The sequence below is a fragment of the Trachemys scripta genome, chromosome 7 (assembly GCF_013100865.1).
Source record: "Trachemys scripta elegans isolate TJP31775 chromosome 7, CAS_Tse_1.0, whole genome shotgun sequence".
Taxonomy (NCBI): Eukaryota; Metazoa; Chordata; order Testudines; family Emydidae; genus Trachemys; species Trachemys scripta.
This window is the reverse complement of record NC_048304.1, coordinates 21,037,791-21,060,841: the sequence shown is the minus strand read 5'-3', so window position 1 is coordinate 21,060,841 and position 23,051 is coordinate 21,037,791. Positions and strand designations below refer to the sequence as shown.

General features: G+C 46.5%; 1 protein-coding gene across 1 annotated transcript in view; it reads left to right on the top strand.

Annotated features, from left to right (window-relative positions):
- The first annotated feature begins 309 nt into the window (after positions 1–309).
- The window catches only part of CHST13 (carbohydrate sulfotransferase 13), a 67,860-nt gene continuing 45,118 nt past the window's right edge, over positions 310–23,051 (top strand). Inside the window, exon 1 of the mRNA XM_034776633.1 lies at positions 310–567. Coding sequence (XP_034632524.1) covers positions 474–567 — 94 coding nt within the window. The 5' untranslated portion in view covers positions 310–473. The remainder of the gene's footprint in view (positions 568–23,051) is intronic.

The window sequence follows — 23,051 nt, the reverse complement described above, 5'->3', positions numbered from 1 at the left end:
CCAGCTGGAGCGCGGCCAGTCCCAGCCCAGCAACTTCGGGCGAGTCTGTAACTCAGTCGGACGGGTCCATGCAGCACGCGGGGGGGGCGCTGCCGGCGGCTTCCCTAACCGAGCCGGGCGAGCGCGCCTCCCGGGCTGGGAAACCCCCGACTGCGGGCAGGCCCCTTGCCAAAAGCGGCTGGTGAGAAGGGAGCGGGGCGGGGGCTTGCAAGGAGCGGGGCTTTCCCAGATGTGTGCGCCCCCTCCCCCCCCCGCCGGGGGCGGGTTAGTAGATCCCGGTGTGTGTGTGTGTGCAGAGAGGTTCCCCTTTGCCCTGGGGCAGCGGCGGTCGCTGCGGAGAGTCAGGCGGGGCTCGGGCTCGGGCTCCAGCGCACCCCGGGCCATGCCCTGCTGCAGCCGCGGCAGCAAGAGCAGCTCGCTGGCCGCCCGCTGCCCCGAGGGGACCCCGCTAGCGGGCTTTGCCCGGCGCGAGGATGAGGAAAAGCCGCGTGCAGCGGATGGTCCTGGCCACTTGTCTGGGCTCTTTCCTCCTGGTGATTTTCTACTTCCAAAGCAGCCTGAACCCAGGTGAGTGACACGGGCACAGACCCCAGCCTGCCCGCTCTCTGCCCGCTCTCCCGGCGCTGCCACTTCTGCGGGAGTCCCGTCCCCCCCTTTCCCTCGCCCGGGGAATGATCGGACCGGTGCCCTGCAAAGGTGTGTGCGCGCTGCTGCATTTGCCCAAGTTTCAGCTGCTCTGTTGCAAAGAGCCATCTGCGTATTAAAGAGAGCAAAATGCCCGGCTCGCGGCCATAGGCAGGTTTGGGGGATCCATTGATTTCAGCGAGAGTCGGAAAGACTCCCCCGACTTCAAGGAGAGTCGGACCCTAAATCCGGAGTAACTGCCTCGAAATCAGCGAAACTACTCGCTGGCTCTGAAATCGGAATTGAGCCCTTTGTTTCAGACGTTCAGCTAGGTGCGGTTAGGTTTATGCACTTCGTTGTGTGCTGAGGGCCAGATGTATAGAGACCGTATGTGCGGTTAGCAAATGCCAGCTTACCAGAAAGTCCTGCTTATGTTGAAGCAGTGAAAACTCCCTGGGGAATAGACTTGGCGTTTACGTATTTTTCAGCTGAAATCATTTACCGTCACTTTGTATCTTGTTTGTAAGGGGAAATAAAATGCAGTGAGTGTTGTTATATAAGAATTTCACAGAGTCAAATGTCCATTTTAAGAAAACAACTTTTTTGCATCTGTCCCCAGGTGGTTGCCTGTAGTAGAGTAGATTTGATGAAGTCAAGGAACACACCAATCTAAAATCTGCACTCGGTATTTGAATTAAAATGTCCTAATGCTGTGAAACAGACTAACAAAGGTGAAAGAATGGAACAGGTCTCAGACAGATGTCATATGTCACATCCAGACCCATTGAAGTGTATCAAAAAATCCAGTTAAATTGTTGTCCCACTATGGAAAGGAATATCTTTAATGTCTGCTGTCAGTAATACATGGTGCTTGGGGAGAAGATTCTATACTAGCAGAACTAGAAAATAAACAGTGTTGTACTAAAAGGGTGAGAAGTTTCACTGCCTGCTTTCTGCTCTTTTCTTGAAAAAGGAATTGCTTCCTATTTCCAAAGAGATATTATTCGGTAATTCCCATAGTTTAACAATGCACGGATGTCTTCTGATAACAGCGGAGATTAATCAGTGGTGCTTTTTAAAGTTATATCCTCAAATTCAAAATACTTGTTGGAAAAAAGTTAGTAGAGTTTTACCACTCTGGACTAAATGAGATGTAATCTCCATTTTATAGTAGTTAATCCATCACATGAATACTCTTTTCTTGAAAATAAAAATACAGAACTTGTTAGCCAAATAATGTCTGATTTGAAAATGTATTAGGTTTGTGTGTGTGTTTGTTATGCTTACTTTTAGAAGTTTACTAAATGAGCTGTGCAGTTCTAGAAAACTGCATTCAGTTTTCTATTAATAATGTATATTTTAAAACTAATATCTGCGGTATGTTTTTGATATTTGGAACATTCAGTAGAAAAATGCTGCAATGGATCCGTTAAGTATCTATCCATCCAACAGAGAGAGGGCCAAATTTTATATTAACTTCACTGGAATTGCACTGGTGTAATTGAGAGGAGAATCTGGTCTGTTATATGATTTTACTGTAGTTTTAAAATAGGAGGATGCCTTCATGGGCCCTGATCCTGAAGACACTTATGCACATGCTTAACTTTAATCCTATGAGTAGTCCCAGTCTTGATCTGAACGGGATTGCTCACAGGGTTAAAGTTAAACATGAGCAAAAGCGTTTGCTGGTTCAGGCAATCAAACTCAGTGACAGAATCACTACAACTGCATTGGAATGAGATAATTAAATTGTATATCAGGAATCCATGCTGGTGAGGTGCTGAGTGCCTCCTGCTGAGTTTGTTGGAAATTAAGTACTCTCAATGCAAGGAACATGCCCTTAATTCAGAAAAGGTATCATTTTTGAGAGGTCTCCTAGATGAGCATATTTCATATAAAATGAAGTTTCTTTGCAGGTAAAGATTTAGGGGCAAATCCTCAGCTGGTATAAATGATCATCGCTCCTGACTATTGAATGAATCACGGGGACACACGCGTCATCTGAAATCATGAGAGTTAAGGGTAGTTTCCAGCATTACAGCTGCCCCTCCGTGTCTTTCCTCAGTTGTGGTTTTGCAGCTCCCTTTCCCCTATGTAGATTGAGTGCTGTCAAATGGAGAAAGCAAACAAGCTGAAAAATACTGTTTTCTCTTAGTTGAGATAAAATTGAGATTTATCACCTAGATTTTAGGTGTTATTTGTAGCAATAGTAGGTAAACAATTTCAGACAGAAATGTGATTGTCTTTTATTTTTTTAGTGGCTCTTTAAGTTGTGTGTTTCTAGTATTACAAAAAAGTATTACAGAGTAAGTATTCTAGTATTACAAAAAAGCATTGCAGAGCAAGTAGTCCCACAAGTCCCCTTAGAGCAATCAACTGCTTTTTCCATTGTTGCTAAACTAGGTTCTTCAGATTGTATTTCACATGAAACCTAAAGTGTGTAAATTGTAACTGATGGATCAGTGCTCAAGGCACATATAGATTCTGCCATCATTTGAGCCGGAATCAAGGCTTAAAATTGTGAGAGGCTGAGGGAGACAAATGATCATCTTATTGGATGTAGAAAAGCCCTTAAAGGGCTTGATCTGCATGGAAGAGAAATAACTAAATCAGTAAAATTCCCACCTTTAAATATACCTCTGTGTGGAGCAGTTTGCACTGAACTAACAAGTCTCATAGAAATAGGGCACTCTTATTTCAAAGTTAGAGTGTGATGCACAGACTTATACTAAAATATAGTAGAACCTCAGAGTTACCAACACCTCGGGAATAGAGGTTGTCCGTAACTCTGAACAAAACATTATGGTTCTTTCAAAAGTTTTACAACTGAACATTGAATTACCACAGCTTTGAAACTTTACTATGCAGAAGAAAAATGTTGCTTTCCCTTTATTTTTTTTTTATAGTTTACGTTTAACACAGTACTGTCCTGTACTGTATTTGCTTTTTTTGTCTCTCCTGCTGCATTACCATTGATTTGGTTATTTCATTTCCAGTTTCCATGTAGACAAGGCCTCTGACCACAATCCATCCCCCTTGCTAGTGCAGGACACAGGGATCAAACTTGTTTCTGTAGAAGTCAAAGGCAAAATCCCCGTTGTCCTCAGTGGAAGCAGAATCAGGCTTGTATGGCCGAATCCTACTTGCAGTTACATCAGTGTAAAGCCAGCGTAACTCACTGACTTTGGCGGAGCCACTCCAGATTTACATGTGTCTGACTGAGGGCAGGATCTAGGCCTTAGTCTTTGTCATGGAGAGAGGATGCATCTGATATTAAACTTGGTAACACATTTGATTTTAGCCAGAATTACAAAATTGCAGATGTAACTCTTTGTAAAACCTCTTTAAATAAACGATTATCGTGGGAATCTAACACACTCTCTGAGCTAGACTCTGATCTCAGTTACGTTGGTGTCTGTCCAGTGAGGTCTTGGATTGACCCTGGTATAACCAACATCAGAATCTGATCCTCTATTTTTCTCCTCCAGCTTTTGCTGAGCTTGTGCCTCATTGGCTGTGTCTCCATGAGCTTTGTCCACCCAACATTTCCCATCAGAGCTAACCCTGCTGCAGCTTCCCCTGTGGTAGCAACAGTGGGAGTGCTAGTGTGGAGTAGGCTCCAGTGGGTGCTTGGGTTTTTACCATTGTGCCATTTAACCCCACTCAGAACAAGTCTAGAGGACACAGTGCTGAAACGCTAGTGGCCACAGGCACCTTGTGTACACTGAACATCCAGCCATTGCTACCACCACTGGGAAATTTGGGGACGTGGGAGGAAGGGAATACTAGACTATACCGGGCCATTGAATGCGGTACAGAGAGCTAGGACTGCTTGAACAGAGGAAGAAACGGGGAGTGAATGACGCACTGTGGTGGCCTCTGTCTCTGTGAGGACTGAAACGTCAGCAAAACCAGGGGAGGAGCGAGGCTAGCTGATCGAACGGTCCTGCAGGGGAATCTGTGAATTTGAGGATATAACTTTAAAATTTGTATTAACCTTCACCGTGCTGGCATTTTCCGCACTGCCAGGCTGAGGAATGTTTTAGGTTTTGTGTGACATCTTCAGTCTCCAAAGTGGTTAGACAAATGCCTGCTCCATCCCACATGAATTTGAATATTTCCTATGTAAAAGAGACAAGTCTCTGAAGAAAGCTTTGTAAGGGACATATGATTCTGCGGGGCCTGATTCTCCTCTAATTGTTGTACATCAGGAATAGCTCCATTGAAGCCAATGCGGTTACACTGGTATAAGTGAGTGGAGAAACCAACAGGCCCCTTGTGCATAAGACATTTCAATTTCTGCCTTTGGTGTCTGTCGAGTGGTGAAGGCCCACTGGGCTATGGAGTCATAGTAAAATGCATATATAACTACTACCAACCCCCTCTGGCTGCAAAACAGTCAGGATTTTCCTCTGTGCATTTGACTCTTGCACGCTTGTTTACTTGACTCCAGTGGCGGTTCAGGGTGTTCGGTGCCTTGCAGGATTGGGGTTTGCTTCAGCTAATGTATTCAAAGTGCTGTATTCATACAGTCATAGCATTTAATGCCAGAAGGGAGTGTTAGCATCTATTCCGAGCTCCTGTATGTCATAGGCCACTAAACTTCATCCACTTTCCCTTGTATTGAGACCAATACCTTTGTCTGATTAAACCGCTGTTCTAGAAAGGCATCCAGTCTTGATCTGAAGACATCCAGAGGTAGAGAATCAACCACTTCCCTTGGGAGTTTGTTCCCGTGGTTAATCTCCCTTGCTGTTGCAAAATTGGGGCCTTAGTTCTCATTTGAATTTGCCATTGGTTCTTGTTATGTCTTTCTGCCCTAGGTTAAACAGCCCTTCAGTACCCAAAACTGCAGAGGAACCTGCATTTTCTAGCGTTCTCTTCAGTCCAGCTGTTGGTGTGAGTTGTTGAACCCCCAAAGATGCCTTTGAGTGCCAACACCAGGGCCTTATACCACCCTTGATCCATGCACACAGGTCCTGCTGACCTTACTAGGACTTGCTGCCCGTGCACAACAGCATATGGCTCATGACTTTTTTGGCACCCAGCAAGCTCAGGGAAAGCTATTTCTTTCCACTAGAATAGCAACTAAGTTCTATGTCTGGTAGGGTTACCATATTTCAACAATCAAAAAAAGAGGACACGGGGTGCCACCCTAGCCCCGCCCCAGCCCCCCCCCCTCCGACTTCCCGCCCCCCTCAGAATCCCCCTACCCCCTACCTGTCCCCCCCCCACCCAAACTGCCCCCAGGACCCCACCCCCTATCTAAGTCTCCCTGCTCCCTGACTGCCCCAACCGCTCTCTATACCCCCTTCTCCTGACAGCCTCCCCAGAACCCCCGACCAATCTAACCCCCCGTTCCCTGTCCCTTGCCTGCCCCCCCTACCAGGCCAAGGGAGAGCTGCGGGCTCCACGTGCAGCCAAACAAATAAGGCGCTGCTCTGCGGGGGAGGAGGGAGGGGAGGGACTCTGGCTGCTAGAGGCCCCAGTGGCTGCGAGCGGCTTTCAATCAGGCCCAGACGTCCAATCAGCCGCGCTGCACTCTGCATGAGGGGAAAGGGGAAATCCCAGACATTTCTACCTTATTAGAAATCCCCCCCGGATGGCCATTTAAAGCTAAAAAAGCCGGACATGTCCGGGGAAACCTGGACGGATGGTAACCCTAATGTCTGGTGTCCTAGGTACTGCATCTCCTATAAAGCCTTGAATTGCATTCACAATTACATCCCCTAATGACCTGAATGTTAATAAAAGAAATGGCAGAAGGGGCCCTGATGTCGCACACGCTCTGACACTGTATAGGCCATGAACATTTGCAGCTGGTTGTGAAATAAATGCCTAAGAAAAGAAACGGAAAGTTCAACTTGCAGGGTAGCTGACATTCCTTTAAAACTTCTGTTCTGAAACGTGCCCATGAAAAAGGGCCCTGTCTTGCTCCCCGCATGCACCTGGCCCCAGCTGTTGACATTGCAGCCATTAAAACTTTTTTCTCATGTTAGACCTGCAGAAGCAGCCCAGGTGTGGCAGAGTTGATCACAATCCTCACTCCAGCTCAGTGTCAGAGAGATGCAACCACTTTTTCCTTCCTATATTACCAACTGTAAGCGGCATCCTAGCTTGATGGGAAGCAGATTTTGTGGGAAAAGAGGCTGGAGAGGAATTCCATTCTGGAAAATATTGAAATCCTACGGAACAGCCATTCATTTGAGTGATTCATCAAGACACAGGAGCTATAAGATGAGCCTATTTCCTGCTCGTACCTGTTGTGCTTTTCGTCACAGAAGAACTCCGTTTTTGTTTTCTGCTTTCGAGGCCTGGGAGCGGTGTGACTTTAGAACTAATTCCCCGTGCTGTTCACCCCAGCTGTGACTCCTTGTGAGTGTGGCGTTTATGCTGTGTGAGATATCAGCCCAAGCCACCAAATTTGGATCTCGATGTGGAGGATCCCAAAATTCAGGAGAGTTTGGATCCAGGCCCACCTCTACCTTGTACATAGTTAATAAACCCACGATCTCCTTTGAGCAAAGTGGCTCTAAAGGACAGTACGCTCGCTAGATCACTCAAGCCAAGATTTTCAAAGGTGACTATGATGTTGGTGGCAGCCATTTTTGGGTCCCCAACTTGAGGTGCCTTAAAGGGGGCTAATTTTTAAAGACTACTGAGCAGCTGCCCTCTGAAAACCAGGCCATTGTAAGGTGTCTCAAGTTAGGCACCCAAAATTGGCAGTAACTTTTGAAAAACTTGACCAGAGTGAGCTGTCATAGTCAACTCTGGATTTGTCCCCAGTGGGAAAATGCCCAGCAGTGCAGCTGTACTAGTGGTAGCACCAGTGGGAATTTCCCCCCCTAAAATTCCCTACTGCAGGCCTGACCACTAAGACTGCGGGAGTGGGGAAAATGTTTTAATTCATATTTTTAAAAATGTCTTGATGACAAATTAATACTGTGCTCTTCCCCAATGCTTTTCAGGTGAGGTGCTCAAAGTTCTTCATGATAATTATTTAAATAATATTTTACATCATCCCTGTGACATAAGTAAATATTATTACACCAGTCTTGCAGCTGGGGGAAACTGAGGCACGGAGCTGTTAAGTGACTTGTCCAAGACCATGCAGAGTTGGGCCCAAAATCTGCAACTGCATCTGGGATTAGGTTTAAATGGGGCTACTCATGTACTTAAAGTTAAGCATGTGTGTAAGTATTTGCAGGAGTGGAGCCTTAGCAGAGCTAAGAATAGGATTTATGGGTCCCATTCCCAACCCCCTCCCTTCCCCAGTCTGCTCAAACCACTAGACTAGGGTTGCCAACATTGTATTTCAAAAATAAAGGACTGTTTTCTTAGCACCCCACCTCACCTGCCTCCCGATATTATTATTATTATTATTATTTATTTTATTAAAAATAATGAGCAGTACTCACCTACATTCGCCTGGGGTATTTCTTATTGCTTTTTGCAGAACTCTACAACTCCCGATCTTATTGTACAGAGATGAAGAAATAAGAGATGTCCCTGCTAATAAGCGACTGTTGGCAATCCTACCTAGACAACAGTTCCTCTGCATTTTTTAAAAAAAGTTTATTTTTCATTCAAAGATTTAGGGTAAAATCCTGATGCTGTTGAAATAACGGTAAAACTCCCATTGACTTCAATAAGATCTGAGTTTCCTTCCTAGTTTTTAATTATAATAATTCAGGGAAATGAATTGTGTTGTAGTTACCTCAAATGTAGACTTGGGATTGCATCATTGTCTTATGTTTTAAATCAATGCAGTGCTGACCTTTTCTTGTCTTTGCTATCCACTAGCAAATGAACGCGAGTGAAATCCCAAGTAGCATCAAGAGACGCATGCTGTGCCTTCTCTTACCTGGTTGGGTACTCACCTATGTATTGAACCTGGTCCTGCAAACTCTCTGTTCTTGGAAGTCCCATTGGAGCCAATTGGGATTCTGTGCACAGAGGGCTTGCTTGATCAGAGCTTGTTAGCAGCTGACGGACCCAATTCTAAATCTTTCCAGATAACGGTGCTGATCTGACTTCCTTCTGGTTTGTGCGACGTGACAGGCACTGGTGTGAAAATATAAGGGACCCTCCAGGGCTTTTATCCATTTGCTTTCATTACAGATGAGCTGTGTGAGTTTTTTCAGCTCACTTTCTGGTTTTCAGCTGTACGAAATCTGAGAGGCAGTAACCGAGCTGTAAGAGGCAATATACTAGTGCACTGTTAAAACAATAGGCCAGTATGTCAGCAGAGGCATTAGATAGCACCGTCTGGAATGCCAATTCCCACACACCGCTTGCATTTGATTGTGTTGAAAGGAAGGCGTGTAACGTAGAATCTGTGACCTACTCTTGTGGACTCACTGGCTGGCTCTGCACTCAAACATGGATCCGTAATGAAGTCCATATGTTCCTGAGGGACAGTTCTTTCATGTGGAATGCTTTCTAGTCCCTCCTGGGTTTGTGCAGTTCCTGACGGTCTCTGATAATTGCAAGAGATTTGAGAGAAGGCAAGAGTGGGATTTAGCTTGTCTGGAAGTTTATTCTGAATCTGCAGAAAAGAGACCGAAGATGGTGATCCTGGGGACTTTGCCGTATTGATCCAGGCCTTTTTCATCCCAGGGTTTGGTTCATGCAGTGCACCCTGCGTTGGGCTACATCCCATTAATGATGTCTGCTGGCTAGTTCACTCTTTTTACTTAGATTGGGCCCCTGGGTCTCTTTGAAACAGCCTCATCCCTCTTGTATTACTGCATCTGTGGAGGTCCAGCAAGGTAGCAGCCTTCATGCCTAATGGTGAGGGGGGCTGGAGGCAGGGCATTCCCAGCAAGGGGGTCTATGACTGTTTCACTTCTGGTATTGATTGGCCAGAGCCCAAATTTACTGACCTTCAAATCACACAGTACCTTCTCCCAGCTGTTTTCTGATGAAGGCAAGGGTTAGAGTAAGGGAGAGTGAGGAGGTGGTTTGGGAGAGAGCTCTATATTTGGGGCAGCAAAGTAGGAGAGTCCTATTTCGGATGGTGTAGTCGTGTGTGTGATGATGCAGCTCCGATAGCTGGGACATGTGCCCAGATCACAACGATTGAAGTAGTCTTTGGGCTAAATGGGGAGTCTTGAGAAAATGGCTGTCCTACCAGCCACACAGCGGGAAGCTCAACCAGAGAAAAGGAACCCTCTTGGGGGACAGATCTGGGCACTGATTCTGTAATTACTGCTTATGTCTTGGTAGCAGGATGGGTTCAATGCCACCCATGAAGTCAATGGGAGTTTGTAGCATGCAAGGGTAGACGATAGGCCCTAAGAGCAGAGCTGCTTGGAAAATGGAGTTCTTTTAGTGGAAACTTTTTCAACTTCAGCATTTTTTGATTAAAAAACAATTTTTTTCAAAAGAAGGGGGGAAAAATCATTCGTGTGACATAAGAAAGAAAACCCCGAAACTGAAAAGATTTTTTTTGATTTTTTTGATGAAAAGTCCACATTTTCCGCAGCAGGCAGAGACTCTAGTGAAAAGTTTCATTTAGTAAAACAACCAATTTTCTGTCAAAAACCAGGTGTGATGGAAAATTTTCAAGCCACCCTCCCTGCAGAGAAGGCTGAGCTTCATGGTTCCCTTCCCCCCGCCCCCATCACTTTCATTTGACAGAGACCAGACTCTGAAATACACCCCAAGCAGGGGCAGCGCTGAACGTAGCTTTTGGAAGAGCTTCTGAATAATCCAGTGAGGACAACAGGCTGGGCCAGTTCAGGCAGAACCATGCACTAGTCCAGAACACAGTCCTGCCAGCCGGTCTGGAGCTGGCAACTGAATACTCTCTTGATGGACAAATAATCTGAGTCTCGTTTGTAAAACCAAATTACTAAAACCACTTTTCCATCAGCTGCTGCTTGGAGAATTCCCCTGAAGGAAGTCCCAGAACCTGTTACGGGAGCTGGAATTTATCGTGTGATGAATTGTCTTACCTGGCTGCTATTTGCCATGAATATTTTAAGCATTACAACTCTGTTTTAATCCCACTGCAAGCACAACACTCCCCAGAACTTGTTATCAAGCTTTTTATAATGGGGGCTTTTATTTGCTTGACTCTGTTTTAGACCCATCTGGACAGATGCCCATATTCCTCTCATTAAAATGCGCTTACGGACCATCAGCCAATCTGATGGTAGGTCTCACTGAACATCTGCAGTTAGAGATCGGCCCAAATCACAAGGTCAGCTGTGAACCACCACTAAACATGGGTCCTTGTGTACGCTGAAGCTTTTGCACCGTCAGAGCTACGCTATTTAGATGTGCTGCAGCAGTGTAGGACCGGGTTTGCACTGACATACTTACCCAAATGCAGGGGTAAGTCACTGGTGCAGTGTCTATATTTGGGATTTGCACCAGTGTAACTAGATCAATGTAGTTACATCAGTGCAAATTTCTATTCTATGTAGGTTCTTATACTGTGCTCGTCACTGTAGTATCTGAGGTTATGTCTCCACTGCAATAAAAGACCCACGACAGAGAGTCTGGGGCAACTGTTGCAGGCTACAGGGCAAAAAATAGCAGTGTAGCTGTTCAGGCTTTGGCTGGAGCCTGGGCTCTGTAACCTGGTGAGGGGGGAGGTTCTTGAAGCCCCGGTTCCAGCCTGAGCAGTTACCCAGACTCTCAGCCTTGCTGCTGTGGGTTTTTTATTGCAGTTTAGGTCATATTTTGAGTGCCTTCCGGTACTGCATTGAGCAACAGGGCTACACATCTGTCACGTGTTATTTGTTCCTTAGTCTAGACAAGACCAGAGCTGAAATTCAGATCTGCACCGGCAGCCTGTTCGCCCATGCTTTGCACTCTGTGTAAGCATATTCACTGGTGGAAAATGGGTGAGAAATTCTTACAGATCAGAATGGCAGGGTTAGCCTCTCATTTTGCCCAGGTGTAGATGACTGCATACCAAGCAAGACAGGAAAAACCAGGCCCTGGAACTTTATGTCTGGGGTCCAACTCTTGTTCCATTCATAGCATGCAAAAGATGCCACATGCTGTGAACTACAGTAGCTGTTCTTAAGTTGTCCCCTGACAGCCATCAGCTTGTGCATTTTAAACACACACCAAGGCAGGGCTGACATTCTTCTTGCTGTTGGAATTTTTACAAAATTAAAATAAAATATTAGACCAGATTTTCAGATAATATAAAAAAGAAGAACAGGAGTACTTGTGGCACCTTAGAGACTAACAAATTTATTAGAGCATAAGCTTTCGTGGACTACAGCCCACTTCTTCGGATGCATCCTGTTCTTCTTTTTGCGGATACAGACTAACACGGCTGTTACTCTGAAATCAGATAATATAGGTGAACAGTTATTGGTGTGATTTGTGCATGCAATTGCCATGGTTTGCACCTAGAAAGGGCCGACGCACAAAATTGGTTTGGGTGGTGTGCACAATAATAGTCATGGCACACCAATGGGAGAGATTTTGTGTGTACCCAACCCTGGATGCATGTGTGAATTGAGATTTGCAGCCCCAGCCTGCACACGTGTATCAACAGTTGTGTGTGCAAGTTGGGTGCACACACACTTCTAGATGTGAAAAAATTCTCTTTAAAATGCAGTTTAGTGCCAGATTCATTTTATTACTTCTGCTGCTCCTTCCTATGTTTGCAAAGTGACATGCACACTCTATGATGTGGTCCCTCTCCTAAGGATCTTACAGTCTACTCTGTGTGGGGACAATACACACCTTTTACCCAGGAGGCATGAGACCTGGCACAGACAGGGCTGTAGGAGATCGGCAGTGCAAAGGTTGGCAACACAGAACACAGGTAATGTGCTCTTGTGCGTGGGAAGGGAGAGTCTATAACTTCTTATTTGATATATTGCAGCTTAACCATACATTTATATGGTGCCTGGAGGGTCCCTTAACCAGTCTCTCTCATTTGCAGTTCACCCTGGAGAGGTGAACCTTGGTTTCAGTTTGCTGTACTATGGCACAGAACCAGAAACTAGCTAGTAATAATAATTTAACTTCTTTTGGACAGGGCCTTTTGATGGCGGATCTCAAAGCACTGTGCCAATGTTCATTGTTACAACGACCCTGCCGATAGGGAAGTATTATCCCCACAAGGCATGGAGGGATTTGCCCAATTTATTTCCCATTGACTTCCTTAGGAGTTGAGGGCATTCAACACTTTGCAGAATCAAGGCCAATTCCACTTGCATTGAAATCATTGCCATGGACTTCAGTGGGTACAGGAGAGGGCTTGGAGTCAGCTGGAAATAAAACCCAGGGTTCTTGACTCCGAAGCCTCTGATCTAGCCACTAGCGCACACTCCCACCCTGGAAAGGGAGGCTGACTGTGGGCATCATAATCTATTATCTTTAGAGAGTATATTGCTATGAAACTGAGGTCCAGATACCTGTCTGAATCAGAGGCTTTGGTTTGATCCCATGTTTAGTTAAGATAACTTGATACTGATGTATTTTCCCCTCCATTCTGCAATGTTCCCCCCTTTCCAAGTCCCCGTGTATAAGTACAGCTAACCCTTTGACGGTCAATATCCCTGCTGCCTCTTGGGAGGGAGTCTCTTGGGAAAGCTGCAGGGCTTTAAACTGTTTACTTCTCACACCTCCATTCTTTATATTGGCTGGTTTGTGCATGCCCTGTCGGCTCTGCTTGTGGAACACTCTGTGTAGAACTCTCGCTTAGCTGGAGATGATCCCACGGCGAGCCTGTCGTGGATTCTTGTTTATTCACCTCCTTCTAAATACCTGCTTTCACCGAAGTCCTTGGGGGTACAGCACGGAGCTGCCTAAAATGGACCACATTTTCTTGACATTTGCTTCTTGCCTGCCCAGTTTTCTCTGTCCTGCTTGAAAGAGCAAATACCCATCAAATCTATTTTGAATGGGGAGAATAGCCTACGTTGTGCTCTAGGGGAAAAAGGCCAGTGGTGGGAATCAAGACCTCTAGCATTGTCTCCTTTATGGCCTGCCTGGACTCCCTGTCTTCTGTCTAATATCACTTTCCTGGTAGTGATCCTGTAGCCTCCAATGAAATCCCCTCCATTCAGGCAAGTCTCGGGCGTAAAGCCTGAGGTTAGGCAGATATGCAAGAGAGCTGAGAGCCTATCTGTTGGGAGTAGGGTGACCAGATGAGAGGAAAATATCGGGACACATGGGGGAGGGTCTGCCGGCAGAGCAAAAAAAAAAAGCCGAGTGTTACCAGTGGAGCGAAATATCGGGACAAATTGCATCCCAACCAAAGATCGGTTGGGACACAGGACAAACACCTAAATATTGGGACGGTCCTGATTTTATCGGGTTGTCCGGTCTCCCTAGTTGGGAGCTAATGAAAGTCCTGGGTGGCCATTGGTCAGCTGAACTCATCTCCTTCCCTGTGATTTATTGGAAATCTGCCAGGCTGTGGAATAATGTTGATGCATTGCTCTAAAAAAAATATTAACAACCTAGGGAACAAAGCTAATGCAACCTTAATATGATTTGGGGAAGGCAGATGAATGCAATGAGGAGGTTGTCTAGCATGTCTGAGAAGAGTCAGGGCCACATCTAAAGGTGTTTAGTGAAACAAGAACTCTGAAGAAACCCCTGACTCAAAACTTCAGTTCATTTTGTGTCATAAATTACATGTGCTGAATCTCCCATTCCTTGGAGTTGGTATGAATATGATCATAACTTAATGAGTGAAGTGGCCCCTTTTGCAAGCATTGAGTTATTTACAGACTTTACATAAGCAGCTCAACTTGTATCATCTCCCCCTGGAATGCAGCCGCTTCTGGGCAAGGGAGCAGCAGCCATTTGAATAGTAGAGGAAGTGCTGAAGAATACTGCATGCAGGCAGGGGGAGTTCTGACTGACAGTATGTGATTATCCAAAGTGGAGTTTAGTCAAGACACTGAGGTTGACACCTCTACCCCAGAGCGACCACAAACAAGAGGGGCCTCTGTTTTACACTCCTCTGCAGGCTGGAAGCTCCAGAAGCACGTCACCATCTAGCAATGTGCTAGAGCACTGTCGCTCTGTTGAATCACCAGCAACTTGCCTTTTCCTTGGAGGGCTCCAGTCTACCTACTTCAACAGCCATCTCTCCTTAACTAGTGCAGACTGACAGAACCACAGCCTGAGGTACAGGGTATGTCGTTGTACTTGCTGACCAGTAGGTTGAGCAGAGTGAACCCTCAGTTTTCTGTCACCGTTTCTTTCTTAGCGTTGCAAATACTGTAGTTTGTTTTCACTCCACCAGTGCTCTTGCCACAGGTTCTGTTGCCCGTGGCTTTTAGACCTGTGCTTTGGTGTAAGGTTTGGGGGAGATTAAAGCTTTTCTGTGCTCACCCTGCCCTGGCAATCATTTACAACTCGGGCATTTTGAAGGCTTGCTGGCCAACTGGCTCTTGGAATAAGTCTAAGATCTGCTGAATTCTGAACTTGGATCTATGTGCTTAAGAACTGCCTTGCTTTCCCTCCGTTGAATAGAATGCCAGCCCTGCTCAAGTTATGCAGCTCTGTTGCCCTCTAGTTACTGGGGTTTCACTGAGGATAAAAAACCCCTAATGGTTACTATAGGGAACAGAGATTTGCTCTTAGCTCAAAGGATGAAGGCCTGTATATGTGGAGCCAAAAGAACTGATGTTGGAGACTGGTTGGTGTCTCCTGTTTGTGGCCCACAGGCTTGTTACAGGAGGCCCTAGAGTGTACATGAAACCTTTGGGATTTTTGTTTGTGTAGGAAAACCACTGACCGCCTAAGCCATAAAGGCAGTTCCTGAAGTGTGGCATTGACTGCCCGTCATTGGCCTGGAAGCCGCTTATATTTCCTATAGCAGGGATCGGCAGCCTTTGGCATGTGACCTGCCAGGGTAAGCACCCTGGTGGGCCAGGCCAGTTTGTTTACCTGCCGCGTGCGCAGGTTCGGTCGATCGTGGCTCCCACTGGCCGCGGTTTGCCGCTCCAGGCTAATGGGGGCTGCGGGAAGCGGCGTGGGCCAAGGGCCAAAGGTTGCCGATCGCTGTCCTATAGCTCTCCAGTGCTTTGGCATTTTATATGGTTAATTTGTCTTGAATAAGAAGAAAGCTTTTACCACTGCATTTACTGCTGACCTGGAATATACTACTGCCGCCACCTTATCCGTGCAAAAAAGCACAACCACAACACCAACATCTTGACATAGCTACGTTGGTTCCCCGGCTCAGGTCAAATCTAAGATAAAGTGCGGCCTTCCTGCTTGGTTTTTAAAACAGTTCTAGTTTCCAGCTGTGTGCTCCCTTGTGTGTGTCTCTCTGCTCCCCTACTCCTCCTACCCCTCCCCTAATACCAGCCTTTTCACACAGTGTTGCCCCTCAATGCAAGAACCTTGCTGTCTTAGGCTCTGATGATCTGGAATAGCCTCTCTTTCTTACTAGCTGATCCATCTCTCTTGAACCTCTTTGACTCATCAATTTGACAGATCTCCACTGAAGACGTAGCTCTCCACCTTTTGATCACTCCCCCTGTGCTATTATTTTTTAGTTTCATTGCACCTGTTTAATATAGCTTCGTGCAAGACCTTTTGGCATGTCCTGGAGATGCTTTTCTGTACCTAGCACAGCTGTGCTGTAGTGCACAGTGAGCTTGGAGATCACTCGCTATGTTAGCTGTTTTGTGCTTTGCGTAGCTGCTTCCTCAAGCTACCTTTTGAAACCACCGAAAACCATGCTGCCAACGACAGGTTCCGGTGTTGTGCTCACATGCATAAATTATGATAAGCTGAGAAGATACTGGAGACTGCATCCATCACAGACCTCTTTGAGATTCAGAGGGGTAGCCGTGTTAGTCTGTATCCACAAAAACAACGAGGAGTCCGGTGCCACCTTAAAGACTAACAGATTTATTTGGGCATAAGCTTTTGTGGGTTTAAAAAAACAAAACACCCACTTCTTCAGATGCATGGGGTGAAAATTACAGATGCAGGCATAAATATACTGACACATGAAGAGAAGGGAAGAACAGGAGTACTTGTGGCACCTTAGAGACTAACAAATTTATTAGAGCATAAGCTTTCGTGGACTACAGCCCACTTCTTCGGATGCATGAAGAGAAGGGAGTTACCTGATTGAATTGGCCTTGTCAACATTGGTTCTCCACTTGTAAGGTAACTCCCTTCTCTTCATGTGTCAGTATATTTATGCCTGTATCTGTAATTTTCACCCCATGCATCTGAAGAAGTGGGGGTTTTTTTTTAACCCACGAAAGCTTATGCCCAAATAAATCTGTAAATAAAGAAGGCTGCATCAAAGATGATACTAGACTCCATCTCCATCAATTTTTTTACTCCCAACTGGGATGTCCCCAGGGTGCTGAATTTTGACAAGCTGCTCTGGTTAAAAAGGGGCAACATTAGTTACTCTATGTTCTGACTGTGCTTGGAAATGCAAATTGTGTTCAACGTTTTGGGGCTGATGTGACATATTAAAATGCTTGGTACGCTCCTACTGATGGGACCTGATATTCACAGACTCCTTACGATCTGTGTATTCTTAGCCAGGATCTGTTAGTCCTGTATCCATCCCAGTCATACACACGTTCCACACTAAGGTGCTTTCACACATCCCTTGTTCTTTTATGCTGGAATTCTTTTCCCTGGACAGTCCGAGATAGATGGTTTGGTAGAGTTAAAAATCTAAAGCTCCTCCTCCTCCTCTTTTGAAGGTCTGAATCTCTATTGTCCTGTCCCTTGTGTGGTCACCTGCTCCAGGGCAAGGTGAGTGCAAAGCGTGTGTGAAATGTTACCGGTTTGATTTGGTAGCATTTTACAGGCCCTTTGCACTAGTGTAAATAATCACAGAAGTAACTGCAAAGTGACTGAGATTCAGGCACTGGCTGTTGGCCGTACAGTCTTTGCGGCTTGTTCCTCACTTCGTGAATGGCGCCACCTGACTAATTTGCCTGCATCTTCTGGATGCTTCCTGGGCTCTTTCCTAATTCTGCTCTTGCAGAGGGACTTGGGCTAAAAGGGATTGCTGCGTTCCCTTGTCTCCGTGCCTGTCCCTTGCAGGCAGCTCCACGTGAGTTGTCTCTCTCCAGACGCTCTGCAAAGTGCATGGATTTGCAGCCCCACCACAAGTATGAAACAGGATCCAGCTCTGGTCTCTGACCAGATGTTACTTAGCTTCCCTGTTTAATGAATTGTTGACCCTGCAGGAAGCAGGGTGACACTGACATGAGGGTCAAAGATGATATTTATTTGGAACTGTTCATGGTGGGTGTTTCTGTGTCTAGGTCCTGTGTCAAGGTGGACTTCCTGCGAGGTGGGGATTCGGGAAATTAGCTTGAACTAATTAATGCCCAGCAGATTTTCAATAACACCCCTCTCCCCCATGCTCATTGTCCTTTCCTCTAAATCAGCAGCTGAAGTACATGAAATTGTGAACACCTCTCCATGGGTAGCAGTGACACCTGCATAGTATGCCCCTGCTGCAGATGAGAAAATAGAGGCACAAAAAGATTAAGGACCCAGTCTTGCACATACCTGCTCCCAAGCATAGTACTTGCTAGGTAGAGTCCTATAGAAGCTAATGGGTCTATTTATGGTAGTAAGCAACTATGCATGGTAGTAGCATCTTTGAAGACTAGGGCCTGATCACTCCTGGCTCTGGGAGGTACTGAACATACTTATCTCCCTTGGACTTCAGGGAGGTTGAAGGGTGTGACAATTTGGAGGATCCGACTGTACTATTTAGGGACTCTGGTTGATGTTATGAAAATTGTTACCTCATGGAATGCATCTAGGTGGATGTGGTCTCCGCCATTTGCTGTCAAGGCTGAAAGTAGTTTCCCCCTGACCAAATACAATGGAGAGTTGCCAACTCTCTGGTCCAGAGCACAGTCGTTGAACAATTGGTATGCTAAGGAGGTTGGCTAGAGCTGGAAGAAGCTCCGTCCTCCCACTTCTCTGCAGGATGCTGATGAAGTAAAGAGTAGAAAAACAGCAGCAGCAGAACAAAGGAACCTGGTTCTGGCAGGGGGACATTTAAACTGAGAGTCTCATGGAGACAGGACAGGAAGCTTGGGGCAGGAGAAGGGAAGAAATGGGCATGCTTTTGCAGCAGGGGATCCTATTTAAATGCGGGCCAGTCAGAGAAAACTAGCAGAGCTGGAAAGACTCCATGATTTGGAAGAGAAGTCATGAGCTGTAGAGGAAGGATCCTAGATGCCCCAGAGGCCTCTGACCAATCCCAAAGAACTCTCCGGAATGGTGAGGAACCTGAGACAGGGAAACGTGTATAGGTATGTGTATTGTTAGGTGTATTTCTCAGGCTACTGAGTAAAGAAGAAAGGTGTTTAGAATCCTGTGAAAAGTCTGTCAGTGAGTCTGTTGGCTTTCACTATCACATACCCCTGAAGAGGTGAACTGTAAACCAGAAGGTGCACACCTTCAGTCGGATTCTGGGGAATGTGCAAGAACTGCTGGGAGGCTTGTGGGGAGACGGCACTAGTTTCAGGGCCTAGGCAAATGGACCCTGGAGTTCCCTCTGCCATGAAGGGTGTCAGACAAGAGGCCCATGCCTGGAGTGAATGCCTAGAGACTCAAAGCCAGGAACAGGGCCTAAATTCTGCCTCGCCCCAGCAGGCCAAGGGCACTTGGGATTCAGTATTTGAATCTCCTCATAGCACTCTGGTGAATAGAGTTGGGAGTGGGGAGCTTGACTAGATCTGTGACAGAGGATACTTGGAAGTCAGGCGTTGGTAGGAGTCTTGCCAACAACTTCAACAGGTGCAGGTCTAGATACCCAGAGTCAACTGGGAAGAGAATCCATGGTTCCTGACTCCCAGGCCCCTGAACTAGCCATTAACCTGCTCTCCCTCCCTGCAAAAGGAAACTGACCTTTTGTAGCGCCTCCTGTAGACCAAGTATCCCAGAGAGCTAAACAGGATAGTGTGCTTAATGCTGATAGTGCAGTAGCTGTGGAGGCAAATATTGCAGCTGTTCAGACCGCCAAGTGGGATGGATACTTGCGTACATGGTGTCTTGCGTACATTGATAGGCACCTTGGAAATGCTTGAACTCTGCCCAGACCCATTCTCCGATACTCCGAGGAAATGCTGGCTGGGAAGTCTGGGATATCTGTGCTGCTTCATAAGTGAAGGGGAACTTGGTCATACTGGATCAGACCAGTGTTCCACCTCGCCTGGTACCTTGTCTCAGACAGCATCTCGTGCCACCTCCTTAAGAGGAAGGCACATGAAACTCCATGATGGATAATTATGCAATAACTTTCTCACGAGGGAGAATTCCTACTTTCACCAGGCAGTTCATGATTTGTTTATGTCCTAATATTCTTAAATTTTTATCCCAGCTAATACAACTGTGGCTAGTCATATAAATCTTCAATCCTTTTTTAAATCTAAGCTCTTTAACTCTGTATCTAGTGGCAATGGGTTCCACAGGTTAACTACATCGTATGTTAAAAGGAAATAACCTAATCAGAGAGCTGAACTGGGCTTCTAGCTGATGAAGCACTGAGAATCCCAGAGATGAACAAAGGGAAAGCAGGAGTAACTACTAGTAAACTAGTGCTATCAGAAAGGATTTGCTGAGTCTACCTTTTCCATGATCTGGTTCCTATATCCTGCGTTGTGATTTTATCAGTCCCAGATGTGGAGCTGGCCCGGCTGCTAGAAACATACCAGCCAGGCATATGCATCCCTCTGAGGGAGGCTGGGGTCTGTGAGCAATACATCATCTGGGATGTTTCTTTCTTGCTTGCATTTTTTGAGCGTTAGTGTAGTGTGCCTGAAAATGAGCGACCAAAAGCACTGGTCTGAGCCAAATCTAAGGACAAGCTGGCACTGTGCAAGTGCCCTGGCCAGCGTTCCGCAAGAATGCCCAATCCCAACCCTCAGCACCCTCCACTATCCTGGGTTCCCACACAGCAATCCCAAGGCTAGGGCTTGGAGCACAGTGGAACAGGAAGCAGCGGCCACTGGCTGGTACAGCTGGGCTCTTAATCTGACAGGTTGGCACAGTTGCCTGGAAAGTCTGGGCCCAAGGGCTTAGTGCAGCTGTGTGCCTGCATACACAAGCCCCAGCGATTGGGAGTCCATATGATTATGGATCGCCTAAACATTCTGCATGTGCACAGAAGAATCTTGGCCTGTGACTGTGAGTGGGATGCCAGCCTCCTCATTTGAAAATCTGCTCTCTGGCCTCCAGGCTGGGTGCTGCTAGACAGATCTCGATCTGCCAGCCTGTCTCACCCTCAGCATTGCCCGGCTGAGCACTGCCAGTACAGTTCCTGCAAAGCAGTGGCCTGGAAAGGGTTTATTGACAATTGCATGGGAACGCTCGTAGTTTAGACTTGCATCACAGCGCTCATCCATATGCTGCTGCGGCAATCCAAGGCCAGGAGAATGACTGACTGGGGTGGTAGTGTTGGGACACCACGCTTGGAAGGCCTCTTTCTGGGTTTGCAGGAGAAATTAACCATTTGGCAAGTGTGGTATTCCCAGGGTAATCTGTGTCCTGTGAACCAAGTCAAATCCATGTGACAGAATGGGGGTGGGGACCCTAATGGAGCACAGCTCACCCAGATGACCGGGTTCAGTGTTAAATCCTTCTTCAACACGGCACTAAGGGGTCCAAGCTTCTGACGCTGCATTGAAGACGTCCAGGTAAGTATTGGGTAGGTGAAAGAGCCAGCCAGCACTTGCCTCTGTCCACATCAGTCTCCGTTAGCTTTGGTTCCTGTCTTCAGCCACAGGAATGACCCTGGGCTGTTGGCAAATAAGATCCAGCTTCCCTGACAAGGACCCATTCTCCTTCTTTGCCCAATTTATTGTGAGCTAAAGCTCAAGCTGTGGCCCTTTTAGGCCATTTGGCTGATTCTTGAATTGGCTTGAGAAAATGGAGGAAAAAATGTTCTCACCTTAAAAACCCTGACTCAGCGCTGCTCATCCTTAGGAAGGGAGAGGGCCACCAAACTGGGGCCAGGTGGCACCAGATCCCAGCACCTGATGCATACAGCACTGAGATGGTGTGAGAGTTGACAAGTTGGAATCTGAATATAAGTTACCAGTAGGAAAATAAACCCAAGCTAAGGTTTGCAAACAGATAGGTTTATCCTACCTTAACTCCTTTCTTGAGAAGGTTTTTAGAACATGTGGAAGTTCTTGGTTCCTGGCTTTAATCTCCTCTTCTCCTTGTTAATGGAAAGGCTAAAAAAGGACCATGGGATCTCCGGCAGCGTAGAATTTCAATGTTGTTATGTAATGTCTTCTGGCAGCCAGATCTTCATAAGTCTCAGCTCCTTCTGGGGCTAGTGGCTGCTAGTAGCTGGACTGACTCAGGGGTCCTTATTGCTTAACCCTTAGAAATCTGGTTAAAGCCTGAAAACTGGCTGGTTTGATTGGGGCTCTCAGAGGTCAGGTCACTCTGTGGGAGGTTGGGCAGGAGGGAAGGCTGAGGAGTGAAGTTGACCAACACAAAAGTAAGGCCAGTTTCATTGCCCAAGGTGAATGACCTGCAAACTGTAAACAAGCAGCAGAAATAAACAAGCACATTTAAAGGAACAAACCTCATTCAGTATCAAGAATCTAAAGTTGTATATTAGTAACACCACATTCTGAAAAAATCTTAATGGCAGCCCTCTAAAACTCAGAGCAGTTCAAGTCAGTGGAGCCTTAGCAGGCAGTCTGAGGGTTAGTGATTGTATATGGTATGTGTGGGAAAGAATTGGCTGCAAAACTATCAGCGATAGATAGCGTCCCAGCTTTGGTAATAGCATTTGCTCCAGTGTTAACTATTAGCTGCCAAGCCAGCAGAGAATGCACAAGGAGCTGCAAGCCAGATGTTTATATCAGTTTGGGGGGGCAAAATGCAGACACAGACAGATACCTGATTTGCACACACCGCTATTACAACTGCATGCCTGGTAATTGCATGGTCAGATGGCTCATGGTGGTCACCATATGAGCAGTTGCACAACTAACTTGTCTAAAAAACATGGTCTGTATTTCTGGCTCTGTGATGGGGCTTAACCCCCAGCACCTGCCAGGCAATGGACTGAACCCCAGTTAATCATGCTCCACAGCTGGGGCTGATTAACTGGAGGAGCTGGGCGAAGTAGACCTGAGGGCGCTCAGTTGGAGAGAAACTGTAGTGGAGTCCTGACATAGGGCTAACCAGGGAAGGGCAGTGAAGCCTGAGCAGGGGAGGGGCTGTTAGTTTGAAAATTTGTTTCTACCTTTATTTAGGGTTACCATACGTCCGTTTTTTCCCAGACATGTCCGGCTTTTCGGCAATCAAACCCCCGTCCGGGGGGAACTGCCAAAAAGCCGAACGTGTCCGGGAAAATGCCGGCCAGGCACTTCCCCTCCCGCGACGGCTCTGCTCCTTCCCTGACTCTTTGGCTCTGTTTAAGAGCTGAGCTGCCCGAGCGCTATGGGCTTCAGGCAGCCCCC